At 34.5% G+C, this 22,419-nt stretch overlaps 3 protein-coding genes across 3 annotated transcripts; 1 reads left to right on the top strand and 2 right to left on the bottom strand.

Moving 5' to 3' along the window:
- Window positions 1-5,608: 5,608 nt before the first annotated feature.
- Window positions 5,609-7,806, bottom strand: LOC18040982. Its single transcript, XM_024183003.1, has 2 exons — window positions 6,292-7,806; window positions 5,609-6,007 (listed from the first exon to the last, which is right to left on the bottom strand). Exons 1-2 carry the CDS (start codon window positions 7,535-7,537, stop codon window positions 5,904-5,906), a joined length of 1,350 nt encoding a protein of 449 aa, XP_024038771.1. The 5' UTR covers window positions 7,538-7,806; the 3' UTR covers window positions 5,609-5,903.
- Window positions 7,807-14,849: 7,043 nt separating this feature from the next.
- Window positions 14,850-18,506, top strand: LOC18040983 (TPR repeat-containing thioredoxin TTL1). The gene is made up of 8 exons (XM_006433947.2): window positions 14,850-14,947; window positions 15,042-16,339; window positions 16,425-16,620; window positions 16,737-16,909; window positions 17,203-17,536; window positions 17,619-17,823; window positions 17,900-18,000; window positions 18,114-18,506. The coding sequence occupies exons 2-8, from the start codon at window positions 15,324-15,326 to the stop codon at window positions 18,264-18,266; spliced, it is 2,178 nt and encodes a 725-aa protein (XP_006434010.1). The 5' UTR covers window positions 14,850-14,947; window positions 15,042-15,323; the 3' UTR covers window positions 18,267-18,506.
- Window positions 18,507-19,718: 1,212 nt separating this feature from the next.
- LOC18042507 lies at window positions 19,719-21,281 on the bottom strand. Its single transcript, XM_006433948.2, has one exon. The coding sequence runs from the start codon at window positions 20,963-20,965 to the stop codon at window positions 19,895-19,897; it is 1,071 nt and encodes a 356-aa protein (XP_006434011.1). The 5' UTR covers window positions 20,966-21,281; the 3' UTR covers window positions 19,719-19,894.
- Between the last annotated feature and the right edge of the window lie 1,138 nt (window positions 21,282-22,419).

Raw genomic sequence — 22,419 nt, forward strand, 5'->3', positions numbered from 1 at the left:
TAAACGACATATCATATTGTATATGATCAGCAAATAAGATCTCTTTGCTCTATCAAACTGATTTGTTGTATACATATGACGGAAATGTCAGATGTCTACGCTTCGTCAAACCAACTTATATACGCTTCTAGAATCTGAGATTTTGAATTTCACTTTACACACAGTTGGGATATTCGAGATCTATATTAGGATTTTGAAATGTCCCGAACCTCATCCCATATAGCAAATCGAGTTAAAATTGAGTCCCAAATTTCAATCCTAATAATAAAGAAGGGTTAAAAAAAATTATGCTAAATCCCGTAACGTTCGAGACGGGATCCCAAATCTCAATCTGCCAACCCCCGTCACTACATGATTGCTCGATATTATTTCATTCAATGTTAAATCAATGGCTAAGTATCAAATAATAAGATGTCATGATAACTCGCCAAATAAATTAATAATAATCAGTCTGCAGCAATTAACATTGCATCAAAAACGAAATTATATCATATGAAAGATCTGGGTAAAAATATATTCTGGCCGCCGCAGCCTTTTTTATGTGGGTTACAGGAGGAAGGCATTTTTGCAAACTTTAGTAATTTGTTTTTAAAAATAATAATAGTATTGAAGAAAAAAGGAATACGAACCCTCTATCAAAAAAGAAAAAGGAAAAGGAATATGAACCCCACAACACTCATTTTACAGTCATTTGGATTGGATTCTACAGCAATTTCCAATGTAGAATATTTCGTGCCACATTCATCATTATTTGGTTATTTTGTCAATTATTATCGACACAATGGCTAAAAAGCATGTTTAATCTTTAGCTCTTCAGATGGAGAGGCATCATGGCATCACAAATCTCAATGGGCTGTTAAACCGAAAAGAAGATTTATAGTGGGGAACACGTGGGGTTCATGAAAACACTATTAAGAGCTGCTGAGACAGACACAAAATAAGTTTCCATGTTTACAAGAATCCCATGACTTTTCGTTATGTCTCTTGCTAGCTATCTTTTGCCAAAGAATTAGGGTTCCATAAAAATGCATGCATCACTGACCATGCTAGTCTCTCGTCAAAATCTTTTAGTTTATTCTTTTTTTTCACAAAACAAATCAAAGGCATAGTGATCATTAATGGAATTTGGATTTAGTTATAAATTGAGTTTTGTACTGAATCATAATATTGTTGATCGATAGTTATTTAATAAAAAATTATATATAATTCAATCTTAATCATATTTTATTATAAATGCAATCGTGGTAGAAAATTTTTAAAAAGTTCCAGCCCAACTTAATTTAACATTGGACACAAAACCGCCATTAATGGCCACAAGTTTTGCCGAGACTTCGGTGTGAAAAGGAAATTAAAGATGTAGGCTAGCGGCTAGCTTATATCCTATGCTGCATAAAAGGAATCAACTAGGGAATGAGCAGTAGTCCAGGAAGTTTATAACTAGGATTACATTATGAAAGCAAGACCAGTTAAAAGTTGGCAGCCCACTATTTCAAACCATAAAAATGAAAGGAATTAGACTATAAGGAACTTGGTAGTTCAACTTGACCAACTTTTAACTAAATTTGCAATATTTGTGGGTTTTGGGCGATCTTTCCAACGGATGACTTTTCTCTAGTGGGCTACCTAACTGCACTGACGAAAAAGACCGAGGATGCATGATGCCAAGTTATTCATGTTCAGAACTGGATTCTAATAAAGATTATGTTGTGGTCTCCTTCATGTAACAGTTCAGAATGGTTCGCATATATGGCAAGGTCCAGTGCTAGTTGCGTTTGTGAGTTCACATGTTCTTTTATAGGCACTTTGCATTCTTATGGATACTTGCGGCAGTTAAACTGTAGACCCAAAAGCTTAATTTAGTTGTAGCCCGCCATAAAAATGGCTTAGGATTGAAACACACGGGTCAAAATGGGCATGGATTTTATTATTGTTATTAATAATTATTACTATTATTAATTGAACCTCGACGAGAAAAATGGACAGGAATCGAAACCGAAGTAATTGATACAAATTACAAAATAAGTATGTGACGATTTGGATAGCGGATCTTTGATATTATATTAGTTTAAACACTAGACTCCAACTTTTAAATTATAGATAAATGAGTTAGAGAATCCTCCATTAATCTGAGCACTTTTAAACTTTTAAAGATTTTATATCTTGTGTGTTTTTTGACAATAAATAGTAACATTAATTTAATTTTATATTTTTATCTAATAATCACCAATCATATGTTTATATTTTGTTCAAAAGAAAAAGAAAAGAAAAAAGTTCTCATAGGACAATCACATTATGTTGTTCGTGCGCCCATCCAATCTCCCTTTGACACATACATAATAATTTTGAAATTGACCAATCATGATAAAGAAAAAATAATTATTTAGAATAAATAACATGTACATTTAATTGGTGGCCTCATTGAAATTGTATCATATAAATTTTCCTCTAGAAGAAGCTCATATCATTGTAAGAGAATGATGATCTTAGGTAAATACTCAAGAATAAAATTTTATTTAAAGAAATCTTAATAGCTCCCATCAAGTTGCATAACTAGGACACCCAAATTGTGTTCATTAATCCATTTCTACCAATAAAATTCTGTTAATTCTAATGAAAAGCATGTTTTTGTGCTGCTAAATGTAGCAGGCGACTTGTCCGTTGTTGGCATGGATAGGCATAGAAAACGCTAGTGTGTGACGACAGTGATTAACATTAATCTCTGTCAAATCAATAACATTTTAACGTGGTGTGCAATTAAGCCAAGGTATTGTCAACGGAATTGAAATCTTCTCGCCAAGACCCCAAGCTTGTGGTCTAATATTGCAGCATTAAGTCTATAAGTTATAATTTCTGGCTCCGATCATCATCAGTCTTCCTAATAGACCCAATTACGTCAGGACTTAGCCTAATTTCATCATTGCTTACGCATACTAAGTCACACAATTGAATCATAATGAAAGTACATTTATAAACTAATAGTTAAATCCAAGTTGCCATAACAATCACCAACAGCATGAATTGAAAAGAAATGATCGATTATAAAGTTGCTAAACAAGTAACATGCATTGTTTGTTATATAAAATAATGTTCCAATTACATCCTTTCTACTCGCAATTTGTTAACCTAAGTGATTTGTATACTTTACTACAAGGAGATTACTAATTTCTCGCTTACTATAATTAATATATACCATTTACCTCCTTACTGTTTTTATTATAGCCAATAACCCCTCTCACAGTATTAGTTTACAATATTACCCATATTTTCAAATATACTTTTGTTTATATTTATTATAAATTAAATAAATCACATGAATGGAAACTGAATAGAAAAATAAGTACTAAAAAAGAGAATTATATGTTTTGACGTGAACAAAACATTAATAATAAAAAATTTTCTTGTACTTTTTTATTTTGTAAACATTTTCTTCTAATAAATATTTTATAATATTTTAAAATTAAATGTAAAAAGTACAAAAAATATTTTATTATTTATTTTATAATAATTTTTTTATCATTCAAGTTTTCTTATAATAAATTTTTAATCGTTTTATAATAATTTTCTTATTTATTTATTATAAGAAAATGTTTATAAAATAAAAAAGTATAAAAAAATATTTTATTATTTTTTTTCACATCAAAACATATATTTCTTATTTTTAATACTTAATTTTTTATTTTAATTTTTATTTATGTGATTTGTTTAATCTATTATTTTTAATACGTAATTTTTTTTTTATTCCTGAAAGAAAAAATAAATGGTATACATTAATTACAAGAAGGAGTAAATTGGCAATCTCCCCTTAAATTTGTGTGCTAGGCTGCTAGCTCTTATGAGAAAGAAAATTAACGTCTGATTCTATAAAAAGGCTTCTAACTTTTGGGGTTGGCTCTAAAATCTAAATTGAATGAAGAAAGAGAGAATGACATTATCAAATATGCACTAGTCTTTTGCCTCTTTCAGTACTTGAAACATTGAGGCCAGCGCCTTGAAGAGTGACGACTGACGAGCTGAGGCATATGAAGACAAGTGAGTGAGAGGTCGATGGATACTGGATAGATAGAGGGGGAGGAAAAGATCATCATTGCTAGAAACCAGATTACTCTCTGGCGTAGGCCACCATGATTCAAAAAGAGAAAGAATCACATGTCACCACATCCTCTGAATTTGTCCTCTTCTCCCAAATTGCCATGGCTAATCATCCCTCTAATTATATATTTTATTCTTTTCTTTTCTTTTCTTATTTTATCAAATTATTATTCATGAAACCCACTCTCAGAGACAATGAGATATCTTTCTCTTATATTCATTTTAAAAATGATCTCTTCCTTCTCGTTCGTAACCTTTAATTTGTAAAATACTCATGGGTAATTGTAGTTATAAAAATAACAATAATATTGAGGGATAGGAATACTAATATTTCAATATCAAATTAAACTTCAATACTATCTGTCACTTATTTATTAGATGATGGATTTCATATATAATTTGTAAAATTATTTAACAACCATTCTATAAATGAATAATGAACGCTACATCCGTTAGTACTTAAATTGAGACTTAGATGTTAAGATACATTCTAAATGTTGGGATACAAATGTAGGTGACACACATATCAATTTTTTTTTTTTTTTAATGAAAGACCAAACTCACTCGTTCTGCCATAAATATCTCCGTATTCTGTTGAGTAGGATTCGCACACAAAATTATTAAAAGCTCATAAAATAACGATATGAGATGATAATACTTCTTAATTTCATAACATTATCATTCATTTCCAATAGTCTAAATGCCAAACTATCTACCTATTCATGATCGATTGCCCATCGACACAAAAATAATTAATAAAAAAGAAAATAGAAAAACATAATCTATCATCTACTTCGAGGAAGCCGTTATATTGCAATTATATTAGGCACCCATGCAAATAGATCATTTTCTGTATCATCTCATTTAAGAAGTGGAATGCGTGGATCACCTGCTAATCGTATTTTTAACGACAACAATTATAAAAATGTCTGTTTTGTGGTGTGGCATTGATGTTTAACATATGGATATACTGTTCTTTGATTGTCTGTTTGCGGTGGCTGTATTCTCTGTACCTTTTTTTTTTTTTTTTCATTGAAGCTGTACTCTTTATACTTATTATATAATATATCGAACAATAAAATATAGCTGGCCTTGAAGTAAAAATTATGTGAAACGGATAATGATCAGCTAGGGATTGTTTTTAAAACGATGGAAAGACAAGTCTCTAGCTGAGGGAGCATGAGAGAGAGTTCGGCACATATTTAAACATGATTGGCTAGCTATCTTGAATTATGAAGATACGAAGTCTACAAAAGGGTATCAAATAAGGGAACTAACTAAGCAAAATGGTTCTTGTTGACCGGCATCTCATTAATTAAAAATAAGCGAAATATATATATATATCAACAATGAAGAAAACAAATAATTAATTTCAACTTCTAGAGTTTATGATTGCGGCAGGTAAGGATTCCCCTAATCTTGCCACCAATCGCTCCCTTAATCATTTCTCAACCTCAAAAGTTATATCATAGAGTTAAGCGACACAACACGAGGATAAATGCCCCATCATCTCATTCATCAATACAATTAAAGTAAACAGATTAACTTGTTAACAACCAAAAATGATTATTGGAGGTTTAATTTGTTATTTGATAATAAAAGTGTGATTATAAAAGAGTAGCAACTACAAAACTGAATTGAAATTGGATGAAAATTGAAACATATCACTTTTGGACACGGCACCTAAAACCCCTTGTCCTATTGCAACGAAAAACAAAACTTGGACCACCCATAATATTATTCTTTGGTTTGATAAGTGCTAAAAAACAAGAGCATATGGGCAAATATGACTCGTGGAATACGCGCAGCACCATTTATGAACACGGCACCGACTTTTCATATTTTCTCGATCCCAGTAGGAGGCAAGGTACGAGGAAGAAATTGTTGATCCAACATTCAAAGATCATGAAACTCCCAACTATAAATATAAAAGAAACTACTAAAAGGTTTGAAACTAATTTCTTTTGTGTAATTGTACTTAATCTAATAATTAAGAAGAAAAGATTACATCTACATCTTTAACTGATCAAATATATATTGGTGAAGAAATTAATTAGATGACAGATATTTTGACTAGACTTCATATTTATTTCTAACTAACAAAATATAAGAAGAATTAAAGATAATGTGATGAGAGTACTGCAGCAAAGTAGATCCTAATTATTAATTAATCTGAAGGACAAATCCATGAATCAACTGTACCTTCAGTACCCCTTGAAGAAACATTCTCCAAATTCTTGTTGTGGTGAAAATCTGATGAGGAAGCCGAGTAGTTCAACTTACAACTTGTAGCCCTTTGTGATGAATTAGCAAAATTCCCATCGAATGACCTAAACTGATCCTGATTATTTGGTAGCCCAACATGGCTGGCATGATGGCTCATAGCCAAATGATGATCATGATCTTCAAAAGAAGGCGCACCAAAATGACTTGCTTGAGACTTATTGTTTGCACCAAAAGTAAGTGAAGGGTTATTAAGAGGACTAGAGTGTTGTAGAATAGACTGGAATGAGACAACTGGGTGGTGATTTAAGTTTTGTGATTGCATAATATTGTTCAACGTATTTTGAGGCTCTTTAGTATTATTATTATTATTACTATTGAGGCCTAATTCAGAAAGGACGTGGTAGTTACTAGTAGTGTTATGGCTTGTACTAGCAGCAGCAGCAATAGCATCAATCATGGAAGATGAAGAAGAAGGAGATGAAAAGAGGTTTGGTTGAAACTTTTGAGTAGCAGGACGGAGATGGTAATTAAGAGGCCCCCCCATTGGTTCAAGATGATTATGAATATTACCTGATGACTTAATGGCCGAGCCGGGGCCAAAAAGATCGAGCCGGCGAGAGTAGGAAGAGCCAACTGAAAAAGGCTGTGAGGGGATGCCGGTGAATTCTTGCACCATTGCTCGGAAATTAGATGTGTCTGTGGTAAGAACAGTTGTTGGCGCTCTTCTTGAAGTTCTTGTTCTCTTCTTCGGGTTCTTGACGACAACATTTGTTTGATATTGATCGTTGACCAGTAACCGAGACTGCTGCTGCATGTGTGACGATGATGGTGCGGTTGAAAATGATCCATGATTAATGAGTCCTTGATGAGCAACAGTACTACTGTCGGTGCAGCTGGGTTCTGATGATCTGATTAGGCTGCAGCTTCTAGTAGTTCTAGAACCAACCAAGTCAAGATTCAGAAAGGAGCTTGGATTTGAGTTGTGTTGAGGTTGAGATTGAGATTGAGATTGAGAGTGAGCTTGGAGATAACTTGACGAGGGGATCATATCGAAGAAAGTGGGTGGTTGTTGGTTTTGGAAACCAGCAAAGTTATTGATACTATTGCTTGAAAAGTTGAAGAAAGCAGGTGGTGGTGGTGGCGCTGCTGCTGATTCAGACCTTGAATCATACTCTTCGTCACCGCTTGATGATTGCATACTCCCACTATTGCCAGAATCCATAGCTTTGGGATTCTATGTGTTCCTGAATTAGGGTTTTGGAGGAGGAAAAAGAGAGAAAAGAAGGGAGAGGAAAGGTTGTTTAAGCTTTTTTAATGTTGCTTTAAAAGAGATGTTTCTACCGAGAAGATCTTGGGGCCTAGAGAAGATGGAGGGTGGTGGGGTAGCTGCCGGTGGCTGGCAACGGGTCAAACTCAAACTGAATATGAGAGAGAAATATAAAAGGTGGCATAGGTTTAGCTAGCTTTTACCTATTATGTTGTGTTGTGTGAGTGATTACGAATGTGAAAGGGGAGAAAGTGATGTGATCTTCTACAAGTTTTGGTTTGGAGATAAAAATGAAAAAATGCAAAAGTTCGAGAGAAAAAAAATGAAAAAAGCAATGTAAAGATTAAATGAAAAGGTTTACTGTTTAAGGGAACAAGTTGGGCTAGGGTGTCAAGTGATGCAAACAACTTTTCGTCCGCCATTATAATATTGTTGAAACTATCTTTTATATGCTCTCATCAATAATTACCATAACATTTTCACACGGAAATAAAATGGGAAATTGTAACAAAATATCAATTTTATTTTTTAAAAAATATTTGCGTACTATTGAGAAATATTGGAATTACATGACCCACATATATACACATATATATTCATACATTAATTACTTCAAATTAGTTATCAAATTTATTTATTTAAAAAAAAAGAGCTATGTGTATCAAGAAATACTAGAACTAAATTATCAACTATGTATACACACACATTTAGGTTCAAACATTAATTACTTCCAATTAATTATTTGTACAGTCCTTATTAGGAAGGGACTCTCACCCTATATATAAAGGAGTTGTCAAATATTGCAATTTATTTAGTTTATAACAAATATATACTCGTTGGGAGAAGTTTAATTCTCATTAGTTACATATTTGTTTCTTCTTCATGGTAAGATATTAATTATTATTGGATCAAATTCTTTTTATGTCACAACCCATAAGTGGTATCTAATGACCTCAGAGACACAGAGGTTGATAACTAAAGTTACACTTTATTTTTGGATACCATTCTAAAGTAATATAAAGTTACATAAAATGTAACTTTACAATGTTCTTAACTTTTAGTTTAACAAGCAAATATATGGGCGTGATTGTTGAAGAATAAAAGATTAAATAGTAACACTATCATATAATCATATCTATTTATTTTAAGAAAGTTGGATATGGAACGAGGAGGAACTTTATATATTGAAAATAAAAGAAGCAAATAATTACATAAGTTAGGAGGATTTATTGCCTTACCCCTTGGAGAATGTATAACAAAGAAGGGATTTAAAGCTTTAACAGCAAAAAAAAAAAAATGTAAAGGAACTAGGAAAAAAGGACTCGATAAAAATCTGTTAGTTGTGAGAATTTATTTATTTTTGTAAGAAGGTAGAGTAATAAAATAACCAGGGTAATTTTTATAAAACTCCCCTGAGATTTGGGCTTGTTGCAAGTAGATGGCGAAAATTTATTTATTTATAAAAAATCTCCTACCGTCAGTTAACTTTAATATTGACCGTTAGTTGACTGTGCAAAGACAATATTACCCTTAACAACAGTTTGTAGACGGAAATAACTAAAAAAAAATTAAAATTGTTGGCGCGAAAAGCACAAACCCTATTTTTTGACAATTTTATCCTTGTCAATTCCAAAGATTTACAATATCATAGGTAAAGATTATAACTATTTCATTTTCAAGTTTTTAATTTTATCCTTTTTATAGGAACTTTAAGAAAATATTAATAATTTAAAGAGAATTTTTTAATTTTATCTTTCTTTTAGGAACTTTAAGAAAATATCAATAATTTAAAGAGGGTAAAATAGCCAACAATTTTAATTTTTTTTAGTTATTTCCGTCTACAAATCGTTATTAAGGGTAATATTATCTTTGCACAATCAACTAACGATCAATATTAAAATTAACTGATGGTAGGAGATTTTTTACAAATAAATAAATTCTCGTCATTTACTTACAACAAACCCAAACCTTAAGAGAGATTTTTAAAAATTACCCAAAAGAAGCACCACCACAGATGTTCTACTATAAAATCTCGCGTTAACAGAGGACTTTTTAAGCACGCACCAGAGATGGCCATCCATCCATGTGAAGTCACGACAATAAATGCGATAATCATATGCATACATCGAATTAATTAGAGATACACCGCACATATTCATTAAATTAATTAGTTAAAAAAAAATCCTACGAATAAAATTTCTTTTATTTTCGTTTTTTCCATTCCTAATGATTGCTCTGAAACAACTGTGCACAGAGGAGATTTTATGATTTCACTGCAGACCTGGCATAATATTCCTGTGGCGTCCGTTCTCAAATTCAATGTTGAATGTACTAATAATTTTCTACGATTTTCTAAGTAAGAATTATGATGCATCAACAACTCACCGAAATCCTCAGCTTTTGACCAGGTCAAACTCGGAATCAAAATCCAAGCCATAATTGAGCAATCTCAGAGCGTGTGACAGAATCCTTCACCACTTTGGTCGCCAGAAATTAAGCACATCGATTGAACAAGATGGTTGATTTTATTAATTTTTCTTCCATTATTCTTTTAAATATATTTTATGTGTTCATTAATATTAAAAATTTACTTACTTAATATATATCATCATTTTATAATCTTTGATGCCCTAGTATCATTTTTTTTTTCTGTTCTTTTGTTTCCTTCGATTCCTTTAATAATAATAATAATAATAATAAAGAACTTATAATAAGTACAAATTTTGGATGGGTAGGAGATCAGTTCAACCATATAACAAAATTGGCTACAACCATCAAAACTATAAATGGCTTTTCTTTATATATATGTAAAAGCGGCAATAAAGCCAGTAGATTTGGGGCTGCCCTACTCATGTAGACCAAATCCCAAAAACTCTAATCTAAAAAAGATCCGAATTGAATTCTCTCACGTCTTTTATGCCTACACGGAATATTAAAAATTTTTGTTCTAATTGTATTGTACCAAAACGATGGCTTCATCCTTTCACATCTATCATTAATTGTTTTGTGTACAACACAATACAAAGGCATGTGATAAGGCTCGAGATAATTAGCTGATGGCTAGCTTAGCTGTTCGTGGTCGTGGACACTCGCATCACATTTTCTTTATTTCTCTCCTCTTTGTTACCATAATTATTTGTTTCGATTTTTCAAAGAAACTATTCCATTCCATGTGATGTGTATTTGCTCCAAATTTATACCATCTCCCCAAAGATTGAATTGAATTGAATAATGGGCTTAATTTTCCCTTTTCCTTTTTGATGTGGACACCTTGCCTCGTGAAGCATGCATATTGAGATGGCCTTCTACACGTATTGCATCAACGGTTTTAAATCCAAGTGTTTTTTTATTTATTATATAATGCATGATTATGATCTTAAATTTTGTTCTTATTGTGTGCATACAGATTGCAGCAGATAGTAAGCTCAAAAGATTTATAGAATTATTTTATTTAATCTTCAAGGCTTTTTAAGATGCTAAGCACGCTTTGTCCCTTCAGACAAAAGCCAAAATAATAAATAGATTCGAAGCCGCAAATAATTAAATATTATGTCTTTTGTTTTCTGCGGATGCTAAAGTTCCTCTTCACCACGACTTTCGGGAATCAATGTGCAAAATGTGTAGCGATTTTTAAAGTAGTTTTATCTTTTTATTAAAGTGAAGTGTAAACCAAGGAAGCATATACATCTCAATTTTATCCCCAAACTCTAAACCCATTGGGCCTACTTGAGGGGTTTTTTATTTTATCTGGGTGTTGTTACTAACACGAACACCCATTTCAAAGTGTACGTAATTGCCTACCAATGAGAACAACTATTCAACCCCCATCGTTTCTCCATTGAGACCCCAATTCCGAAGATAATTCTTCTTAAATTTTAGTAGAGTTTTAGAATTGCCCTGCATCCTTACATTTTTCTTTCTACAAAGCAAGTGCCGAGTAAAATACCCCATAGAACTCGGGAGAGAAGAAAATGAATATACTGGGCACTTTAATTAGAAATTGGTACAGAAGATTTTGAAGCCGTGCAGGAGGTAGAAGCTACTGGTATCGACTGTCGAGTAAGAATGCCTAGAAATAGTAAAAAAATTGATGCCCAATTCAATAAATTAGTTTAGGAAAAAAAAAAAAATAGCAATTGACATACAAATAACAATAATAATGAAGGTTTAAAGTGATAAATTGAGGGGTCTGAGTAGGTTCACTCTGATACCAGCTCCAGCCCCACCTCCATTCTACACGAGAGAAAATAAAAATTGAAATATTTTAATTGACATTCTTAAAGTTCGAAATAATGACAGAAGTTATTCAAAAAATTTATCTTGAATAATGCATAATGCATTAGTATTAGTACAAGTTAAAAGTTTGAAATATTTTAATTGATATTTTCATAATGCATTAGTATTATTAATTAATTAGTTTATCATGTTATCGTCTTAGGTCTTAGTAGGTACAGTTGAATATGGATCTAATATGTATCATCAGCAGACCACGTACGGCAACAACTGGACCATGTGGCATATATATGAGAAGATGAATAATCATTAATTATTATCAATTATTGAACGATCAAGAATCTTTCTGTATGTTACGGTTAAGATGATGGATTGTTCGTGATATTTTATTTTATAATATTAACATCTCTACGTGAAATGTAACTGCATTGAGGCCAGTGATATAACGCCCAGAATGTCTTGCTGAGGGTGATCCCAATGCGAAGCAAAACCAACGAGTCCCTTCAATAATTCATCAACGCTAGCTTATAACCAAAGTTTCCGAGGGCCTCGGATCACGCGACCACATGTTCGATCATGTTACTCCTTTACGTAAATTGCTTAATACAAAACCCTTTTCAATCTCTCTACGTATATCAGTATCACTTTTTTTATGTATCTTCTCATCGAGCCTTTAGTTTCAAGACTTTGCCAACTTTCACACACATTGCGAGTATCATTTTATACTCTTTAAAGGCTTGAATCCCAAGCCTTGCCTCAATATCGCCACTGTCTCTCTCAACCTTTTGAAGATTCCAATCCTATACGTAGTGATGAAGCTCCTTTGAAAAGAATTTTACCAATTTTGACGAAGAAGAAAAAAAATTTATCTTTTTAAAATTTTAATTAATTATTTGCATATATGCATATCTTTATTTTGTATCTTTACACTTACATGTCTCGTCGACTACTAATAGCTAGTGATCGAACAATAATTGGCTACCATTCATTTAATTAAGGCTCACATATTACTAAGACTAAGCTTTGTATCAAAGAATTTGGTGTATACTTTGAGAAGCGTATTGCGTGGCCATGCACGCACCATTGAGTGGAAAGCGGTAACGCACCCCACCAGTTTAAAGCTCTAGTTGGTTGGCACCAAATATACAGCGGGGGGATTTGTTTATTCGAGTGATTAAAGCTTCTTCAAACTTGAGTATTTAAGAAGATTTGTTATTAATTGCTACTTGTGATTAAAAACGAGTTGCAGATAAGAATTGATATTGCCAATGTTGATCACATGTGCCTTTCCTTTAGATTGCAAATTGGGGAAGGCATATCCATGATTGGTCCACGCTGAAATCATTACATATGGATAAGCTTCCAATTTTGATCTATTTATTTATGTATATTTAATTTTGGGTATTTTAGTTTACTAATCTCAAATGAACATGTAACTAAAATCAAATACAATTCTCCTAAACTCAGTATACATCACTTTTATTGGGTTAGATGATATGTGAACTGAATTATACAAATCAACAGAGGTCCAAAACCATTAACTCTAATCTCTTTTGGGAATTGGATTTATCAGCAATTGTGCTACTTCAATTTGTCCAAATGTGAAACCTGTCGAAGACAAATACATGATGTATATAGTTAAAAGATTGTATTTTATACACCATAGATTCTCCTTTTTCATGTAAGCAGTAAACTTTGACTAAGCTTTTAAGATTTATTATTCTTTGAGCGTTTGCGATTATTACAGCTGTGCCCAAAACAAAAAAACAAAAAAAAAATGAAAACCACGTGGATGGCATAGTTTTGAACAAGTGTCACCATCCCCAGCCATTCGACTGATAAGTATCATTAACATTCATTCACTAAACACTGGATTAACGATTAATTAAAACCCGGAAAACGAACAAGCAGCTATAATTGATCTTGATTATGATGATGGTTATGCTGCCGCTCGAAGCTGGGGGTGGGGGCATCTGGGAAGGAAGTGTTTGGAGTTTGCTATGAACAGAAAGGAGTAGAAGCCGGCACCGACTAATCAATAGTGGGTACAAAATGTAGGCTCGGTCATGGACAAATATTCTTCTAAATTTTTTGAAAATCCCATTTTTGCATGAAGGTGATGCGGCGATGGACCTGTTATTACTGCCACATAAAACGACACCGAGTAGCAACTGCTACCAACCCACCAATCAAAAAGATGGAAGGGCGATCAGACTAAACCTGAAAAATTTGGTCCAAAAAAGCGGATAGAGCTGGCGTTTAATGCCAAACAGTGATTTAACTTGAGTCTCTTTGTTTTTGACAAGTCTTTGTTCTTCGAATCTCAAAAGGGGCATCACCGGCGCCAACAGTTGTTGTCCACAGTGAGCACCAATCGTACCCATCAAATTCTGGTTCATATAATTTTCCAGTTAGGCTGCCGTCGGTATTCAATTTTTACAATTATTAAAACAAAATTGTAATAAGCACTCCCAATTTATCTATTTATTATATTGTCCGTTTTCCTAACTTAAGGAGTGATAAAAGTACGTATCCAAAAAAAAAAAAAAGGTCTAGAAGGGCCAGCTATTAGACAAATTACCTACAAATGGAGCACATAGGCTCAGGTTTAAACCATCGATTTAGACTTCATAGGCTTTCAAAAATAAAATAAATAAAATGCGGTTATAAAGAAAAGACACAGAGACGAATATTAAATGCAGAAAAGAGAGCCGGTAATAGGGGCAAAGTAATAAGGGAAAAAATAAAACGGGCATAGAAATTGACAAGTACAGGCTTTATTTGTGATTTAGTGACAGCTCAAACTCAAATCATTATCGTTTTGAAAAGTGATATATTACATATTTATTAGCTTAAGTTAGAGGCTTTTCACGTGCGTGTGTATGTCGTAATTGATGATTAATTTACAGTAAAATAAACCTATCATGAACTTTTTATTTCTGAATGAAAATTTCATGCAACTACCGTACAAACTTTGGATAAATCGAAATAGAAATCATTTTTTTCCCTCTCAAATTTGTAAGTTATAATAATTATTACTGTGCAGCGCTACTCCTTTTGTGAACTCTGTATCATCCGGTCATTACTCCTTGATGCATTAAGGATTTGGTGGGAAGAAATTATTTTGAAAAAGTAAATGCTCAGAATGCTTCAACTCCCGTAATATATTTATCATTTTCTTTCTTTAATTCAAGGGCTTGACCTGCCTCTCTTTTTATCAATAAAGGTGGTTTCGTGAAGGCCACTCCAGTCTCTCGGAGCCTTTGAGTTCAATATATATATTTTCCTGGGGACTCTATGCCTGTTGCATTGAATCCTTCTCTCAGAAGCCTTCTCTTGGTCATTTGTTTTCTTTGTTGACAATTTTCACATTCCTTCAATTCTTTGATTGTATTTATTATTTCAGTACAAGTATCATGCTTTTATTAACTTGATTCAATTGTTTTACAACAATTCATTCGTATAAGAACAATCACCCGAGACTCAAGTCAAGGCCTAACAGAGAGTCATGGCAGAAGTGGCCAATTGTTCAATGGAGCGTGGACTGGGCTGTGGTTTTATAGGAAGAATTTTCAGTCGCCGGAGCTTTTGGTCAGCCCAAAAATCACTACCTTCACCACCCACAGAAGGTAGCAACAATGATTTGAAGTTGCCAATCTCTGATAATCATAAGAAGCCTCCTGCAGAAAATTCCAAAAAACGGCGTAGCAGCTCTGCAGAGAATGTGCTTATAGGCACGGCCAATGTGGCTAAACCTTCGCCAAAACCAAACCAGACACTCCCAAGGAGGACTAGCTCTGAGCCTCCCAAGCTTTCAACTTCTCAGCAGAAACGTCATAATAGAAGGTCTTCTGATGCTGCAAGAAGCTCAACATCCTCCTCCACCAGTTCAGGCCTAACAAACGCGTCAAAAATTCAGGATGATAAGAGAAAGCTAAGTAAATATCCCACCTGCAACTCCTTAGAGCTTAGCACTGTAGTGATCACCAGTGATTACCAACAAACAAATGACGGAAAAGGTCTTGTTCGAGCCACTTCAAGTAATATAATGCCTTCTGGCCAATTGGGAAACTTGAAGCAGCTTGGAACCGGGAACATTTTGGGGAATCATTGTCCAAATGCAACAGGCAAAACCTTTGACTATCTTTACAAGAACCTTCAGGATGTGCCTAAACAGAGATATGGAGAAAGTAGACTTGGTCGAAATGGTGGTATGGGAAACATTGTGAAGCAGCCTAGTGGTGAGTTTCCTCAATGTATAAGTTCGCTCAATAAATTGGACCCTGAGGAGTTGAAGTCCATGGGAAACGAGGCATACAATAAGGCTAGATTTGAAGATGCCTTGGCTTTATATGATAGAGCAATTACTATTAATTCCAGCAAAGCCACTTACAGAAGTAATAAAAGTGCTGCTCTGATAGGTTTAGGCCGTCTAATAGAGGCCCTCGTTGAATGCAAAGAGGCTATCCGGATTGATCCTTCTTATCACAGGGCTCATCACCGTTTGGCAATGCTATATTTCAGGTTTTTAAACACTTTACTATTGCAAAAATGGTCTAATTGATTGCAAATCATACTTATAAATTACTCATAATGCGAAATTACACAGACTAGGAGAAGCAGAGAAGGCAGTATCTCACTACAAGAAGTCAAGCTCCCTTGCCAACCAGAAAGACATTGCCAAGGCTGAGGCTCTTCATAAACATCTCACCAAATGTAACGAAGCTCGGGAGTTACAGAGGTGGAATGATTTGTTGAAAGAAACCCAGAATGTAATATCATTTGGAGCTGATTCAGCTCCTCAGGTTAGTCTTGCTCGTCTAGACTCCGCTTTTTATTAAAAAAATTCATAAATTTACATGTGTTAACCTATCTCAGATTACTTCCCTATGTAGAGATTATGTAATTTGTTTGCATATAGGTGTATGCTCTGCAAGCTGAGGCTTTACTAAGGCTCCAAAGACATCAAGAGGCTCATGACAGTTACAATAAGAGTCCGAAGTTCTGCCTTGAATATTTTACTAAGTTGTTTGGCCTTGCTGGTGGTGCTTATCTCTTGATAGTGAGAGCGCAAGTTTACATCGCTGCTGGCAGGTTAGTGAACTGTTTTTATTCCACAAAGTAGGCCAGCTCTAATATCTTGATATGGGATTTTTTTTCTATGCAATATTTTCTATTTTTGACTTTTACTAAGATCAACATGTTATTTTCAGCATATAATTGAGCCTATTTGAAAAGTCATTATCTGAAACATTGGAAAGCAAGGCAATTTTGTCCCAGCGTTTGTGTTCCCAAATGATGCATATTATTTCTCAATTTACTGGAGATAAAATGTTAAGCTTCAGGGTCATTGCTTTAGAATTATAAAATTGATTGCTGGCGAATAGGTTTGAAGATGCCGTGAAAACAGCCCAGGATGCAGCTCAAATTGACCCGAATAACAAGGAGGTGATTAAAGGGGTAAAGATGGCTAAAGCAATGGCATCGGCTAGATTACGTGGTAACTTGCTGTTTAAGGCATCAAAATACAAGGAGGCATGTTATGCGTATAGCGAAGGACTCGAGCACGAAGCATACAACTCAGTCTTACTATGCAATCGAGCAGCTTGTAGATCCAAGCTAGGCCAATACGAAAAAGCTGTTGAAGATTGCACTGCTGCTCTCATCGTGATGCCTTCTTATAGTAAGGCCAGGTTACGCAGGGCAGACTGCAATGCCAAGGTGAATTGTCGGTGCTATTATTATATGAAGTTTCTTTAATCAAATACCATTGCTTATGGAGTTTCCTGTTTGATGTCATTAGCTGGAAAGATTAGAAGCTGCGATTCAAGATTACGAGATGTTGATCAGAGAAATTCCAGGAAATGAGGAAGTGGGGAGGGCATTGTTTGAGGCTCAAGTGCAGCTCAAAAAGCAACGTGGAGAAGATGTTAAGGACATGAAATTCGGTTCAAACTTGGTTTTCGTCTCTAGCAATGAACGTTTCAGACACTTTGTAACCTCACCTGGTGAGTACATTATACATGACAATTTTGCTCTTTCTTTTGGACAAATTTGATGAGAAATCGAGCTTTCTCAAAACAGGGATGGCTGTGGTGCTATTCTGTAGCAAGGCAGAGCACAAGCAAGTATTGCAGCTAATGGAGCAAGTCTGCAAGAGATTCCCCTCAGTCAACTTCCTCAAGGTTTGGTCTAACTGCAAATATAAATAAAAATTTCTTATGGCCAGTTCTCATTTCTCAGTCATAAAATATGTTTTAGGTTCAGATATCTCCTAAATGTGGGTTGATGATTATAGGTGGAGGTCGAAGACCACCCATATATAGCAAAATCAGAGGGAGTGAGCTCAATTCCAGCCTTCAAGATATACAAGAATGGATCAAGAGTCAAAGAAATTCCAGGACACCAATGTGAATTGTTAGAGAAATCAGTCAAATTGTACAGCAGTTGAAAGATATAAAATTGCACAAAATAGTAACAGAACATTTGTGCTAGGTAATGCATTGGGGCAGAGCACCTCAATCCGGGAGAAAAAGATAATGTGGGTTGATAGCCTCTGTAGATTACATTGTGGCATTGCATATTTAGCAGAAATATGTGAAGGAATCAATGCTGCACGATGAAGTAAACTAAATTAGTAAAGAGAGTTATTAAGGATGAGTCGATCTGCGGTGCTTGATTATGACTTCTCTTTCAAGGTTCTTTGATTGCCTCTGACTTGATTCTTAACCGATGTTTGTGCCTATGTTTAGCGAACAGTACAGTTTGCTAATGATTGTTTATGTCTTAGGCTAAAAAGAAAAATGGCAGATGATTGTCCTTCCAGGTATAAATAACATCAAATTGCGAGGACTTCATTTTTTTATTTTTTATTTTTTTAACAAGAAGATTGTGAGGACTTGATTGTTTTGAATTGATCATCATAAAAACAATTGGACCGACTCTATTGCAGCCCCAGAATCTTATCCGTCATTGGATCAGTTTCATGGACACGTCTCAACTCTCAAGAGCCCATATCAATTTGATGATTGTCGGCACATTAAAAACAATATGTTAACTTAATCATTTATTATTATTTTTTTCTTTAGCCTTCAGCCCACTATGCAGATGAATTTGATGGATTTTACTGTTCAGATGGTGGAACAATTGCATTTACAAAGACAAAATCCCAGTCTCCTAATCCTGTGGCTATCATATTTCAATTTCAACGAACAATGAAAGATTTGGAACATAAATTACGCCACGTATGCAGCGAACAAAGTAATCAAGTGGTGGTTAGCTGTCCCAGCATGAGAGAGGACACGATTATGAGTCATTATTAGGACGCCAAACAACATTCATTCTTCTGATTTACTTTCTTTTCGTTAAAGGTTTAACCGAGCGAGAAAGTTAATAAAATGACGGGGAAAAGAAGCCAAGTCACAACTCAAGAACCCAAAATTTGACTAATCAGGCACATCACGCTCATCATCTCTGTTTTGAAAGATTTAGATCCCAAAATACTAATAAGTTTGGCGGCCAGAGAAAAAGACAGCACATTGCAGCATCAGTGCCATGTGAATAACCATGTACTCGATTTTATTTGAATTTTTATTTCTTACACATTCTTTTTCAACAGAGAATATGGAGCACAACAAAGTAAAATTAGCTTGCTTGAGGCAAATGAACAGTAGATATATCAATTGAAATGGGATTGAGATCAAAATCCATGTAAAGGTACAAATGCATTCTATGTGTGCACGTAATACAGATAAAGATCTTAAGAAATCAAATCATCCATTGTATCAATTATAAGGTTTACTAAGATGGGATTAGGGGAAAACAGAACACAAATGTACATGAGCAAAAATCTTTTACATTCAAAATAAAAGAAAATTAAGCTGTACAAACGTGATAACGTCGATTGAAAGTGAAAATGGGTGATGATCAGGACTGATTTACCCAGTTCCCGCACAATATAACTTATGGAATATGTTTAACAAAACAACCCACATAAAAAGTATTGAAAATGAAATAATTAAAAATATATATTTCTATGTAGTAGTAATCACCAGGATCGATGGATCTTGATCATGATGGTCATCTCTTCCAACTTCGACTCCTTGATAATAAATCTTTCATGCCATCAACAATCCATGTCTCTTTTGCTACATCAGATGAAATTTTGTAGAAATCAGTGTCATATGCCATCACCACCAAATTCTCTTTGTTATTTCTCTTTTCTTCTTCCATTAATGACTTCAAATTCTTTGTTTTCTTCACTTGAGTCACTTCTTCTTCTTCTTCTTCTTCACGATCATCATCTTCTTTATCTTCTTTTCCTTTTTCCTCCGCTTTGTCTTGGAACCGGCTCTTTGCAGGAGCTGACCTACAGCGCATCAGCAGCAGAGCATTTGGTGGAGGAGCCGCGGGTGCAGCAGCGGACGAATCCTCAACATTAGAAGACCTTTCTTTCTCTTCTTTATAATAACAATTGTTTTGATTCTCTTGTAACACCATAAACCATTTTGAAAAGACAGTTCTTGATGAAGCCTGATCAGTATTGCCATCACTTCCCTCCACACCCAGATGATTACTCTCATGATACTGATCTTCATCCTCATCATCTTCATCGTCAGTAGTAATATCAGCTCGAGGAAAAGCACCGAAGCAGCGAAAATCAAACCTTATGTTTTTTAAACACGTCAAGAATTGCATGACTTCTTTCTTGAGCCCGATGGACTCAGCCCAAGAAGGTCTCTTATTCTTGTGTTTATTCCTGTTGTTGTGAATTCTTTCAATCTCTTCCATCACTGATTGCCAGCTCTTGCATGAATTAGCTTTTGGTCTCACTTTGATTTGCCCAGCACACGTCACTTTTGGGGACGTTGGTTCTGCAATCTCCGGCCCGGTCGGCTTTGTTTTAGCCCACATGAGAGGGCTGGCATGGCCAGCTCCTTTGATGTTTAGTTTCTTTAAGTGGTGCTGGTGGTGGTGGTGCGGGTGCTGGTGCTGGCTCTGGCTGTGATGTTGATGATTGATTCGTTTGTTAGCCTCCGCTGGCCTAGCTGGGCTGCAAAGTGGCTTTGGCATTAATGTTAAATGAGCTCTAGATGGAAAGCATACCAATAGATCTGCTGGTGGAGCTCCTTTGGCTTCTCTTCCTTTCATTGTGTTTAAGCAATTTGCTTCTTCTCTCCTTTCTTTATTACGCTTGTTATGGTTCTTGGGTTTGTGTTGGTCTTGGAATTTGGTTGGTATTTTTAAAGAGAGGAGGGGAGGGAGGCATTTACAGCTTTGTTTGTTCTACTTTCTTCTTTTTTGGGTGGTGGTTCTCTTTACTATCTGTATCTTCATTTTTCTAGCACTCCTTTTTGCTGCCTCCTTTGAAATGGGGTCACAGACTCACAAGTCACAAGTTAGCTGCTTTCTTTATTATTGTTAGCCTTCACCTTTTTTTTTTTTTTTTTTTAATTTTTATTTTCTCTTTTTTCTCCATCTAATCTAATGCATAGCTTTGCCAAACATGTTTAAAAAATTAAAGAAAGTTGAATGGGAAAGTTAAAGCCCACGAGCTTTGTTTCATGATCCAATCACGCTCTCAACTTGTGAGCCCATCCTCATGCCAGTTGGGCGAAAACATCACTCAATGCTCTTCCTCTAATTTGCTTGTGCCCACAAATCTCATCTCTCAAAGTATCGGGCAGAAGCAACCACACACATCTCGAATTGGGTCACCAAAAGAACTATTTTAAAATGAGATTAGCTAATCAAGTACTAGTAGAGACACCTAACTCTCTTAAACCAATAATATTATGAATGACACCTATGTTGGACTAGGTTGATAGACTGAATGGAAGTGCATGTAATTAGTGCTATTTTTTTAACCATGAAATGAAATGCAAATTTGCAAATTTTACCCAAAAGATATAAATAAGGTGGGAAAAAAATTCGGTTGAAGTAAAGTGAGGATGCTATAATGATGGGGGTAGTCAAGCACTCGAGAGCACGAGGGCACGGCCCCTCGGTCGCCACCATCCACTAAAACAACACCTTTGCGTTTCCGATTAGACTTTCTTTGCATTATTGTTTGGGACCTATGACGTGAATGAAGTCTAGTTTGCTATCTTAGTCTCTTTAACACTTCTAATTTATATAATTATTATCTTGATATAAAAAACTAGATGCGCTTGTGGGGTAACGAAAACCCCCATTTCCCTTTTAAGTAGTAGCTTGTCATAAATGGATCATCTCTACTTTATACTGCCATTGAAGTCAACTTGGATAGGTTATTACTTTCTTCTTCTTTTTTTCATCTAAAATCAAACTTAATTGTGGGTGGTTCTCAGCCATTCCGTCCTCATCAATGGTAAACAGAGAGGTAGATCTTTCTTCGTTTTGAAATAGTTTCTTTTTATTTCAAGATAGATTTTATCCATGAAAACCTATCTTAATATATTTTTAATTACAATATAAATAAGGGTCCAATTAAATTAGAACATCTCTAATATAAAACAATCCTAGATGCACGTTATTATAATTAATTTAGATTCAGTCACATACATCCAACAGTTCTAAAATACTACGCTACTAAGATGCTCCATCTGTCTATAAATAATTTTTTT

This window comes from Citrus clementina, unplaced genomic scaffold (assembly GCF_000493195.1).
Source record: "Citrus clementina cultivar Clemenules unplaced genomic scaffold, Citrus_clementina_v1.0 scaffold_5, whole genome shotgun sequence".
NCBI classification, from domain to species: domain Eukaryota; kingdom Viridiplantae; phylum Streptophyta; class Magnoliopsida; order Sapindales; family Rutaceae; genus Citrus; species Citrus x clementina.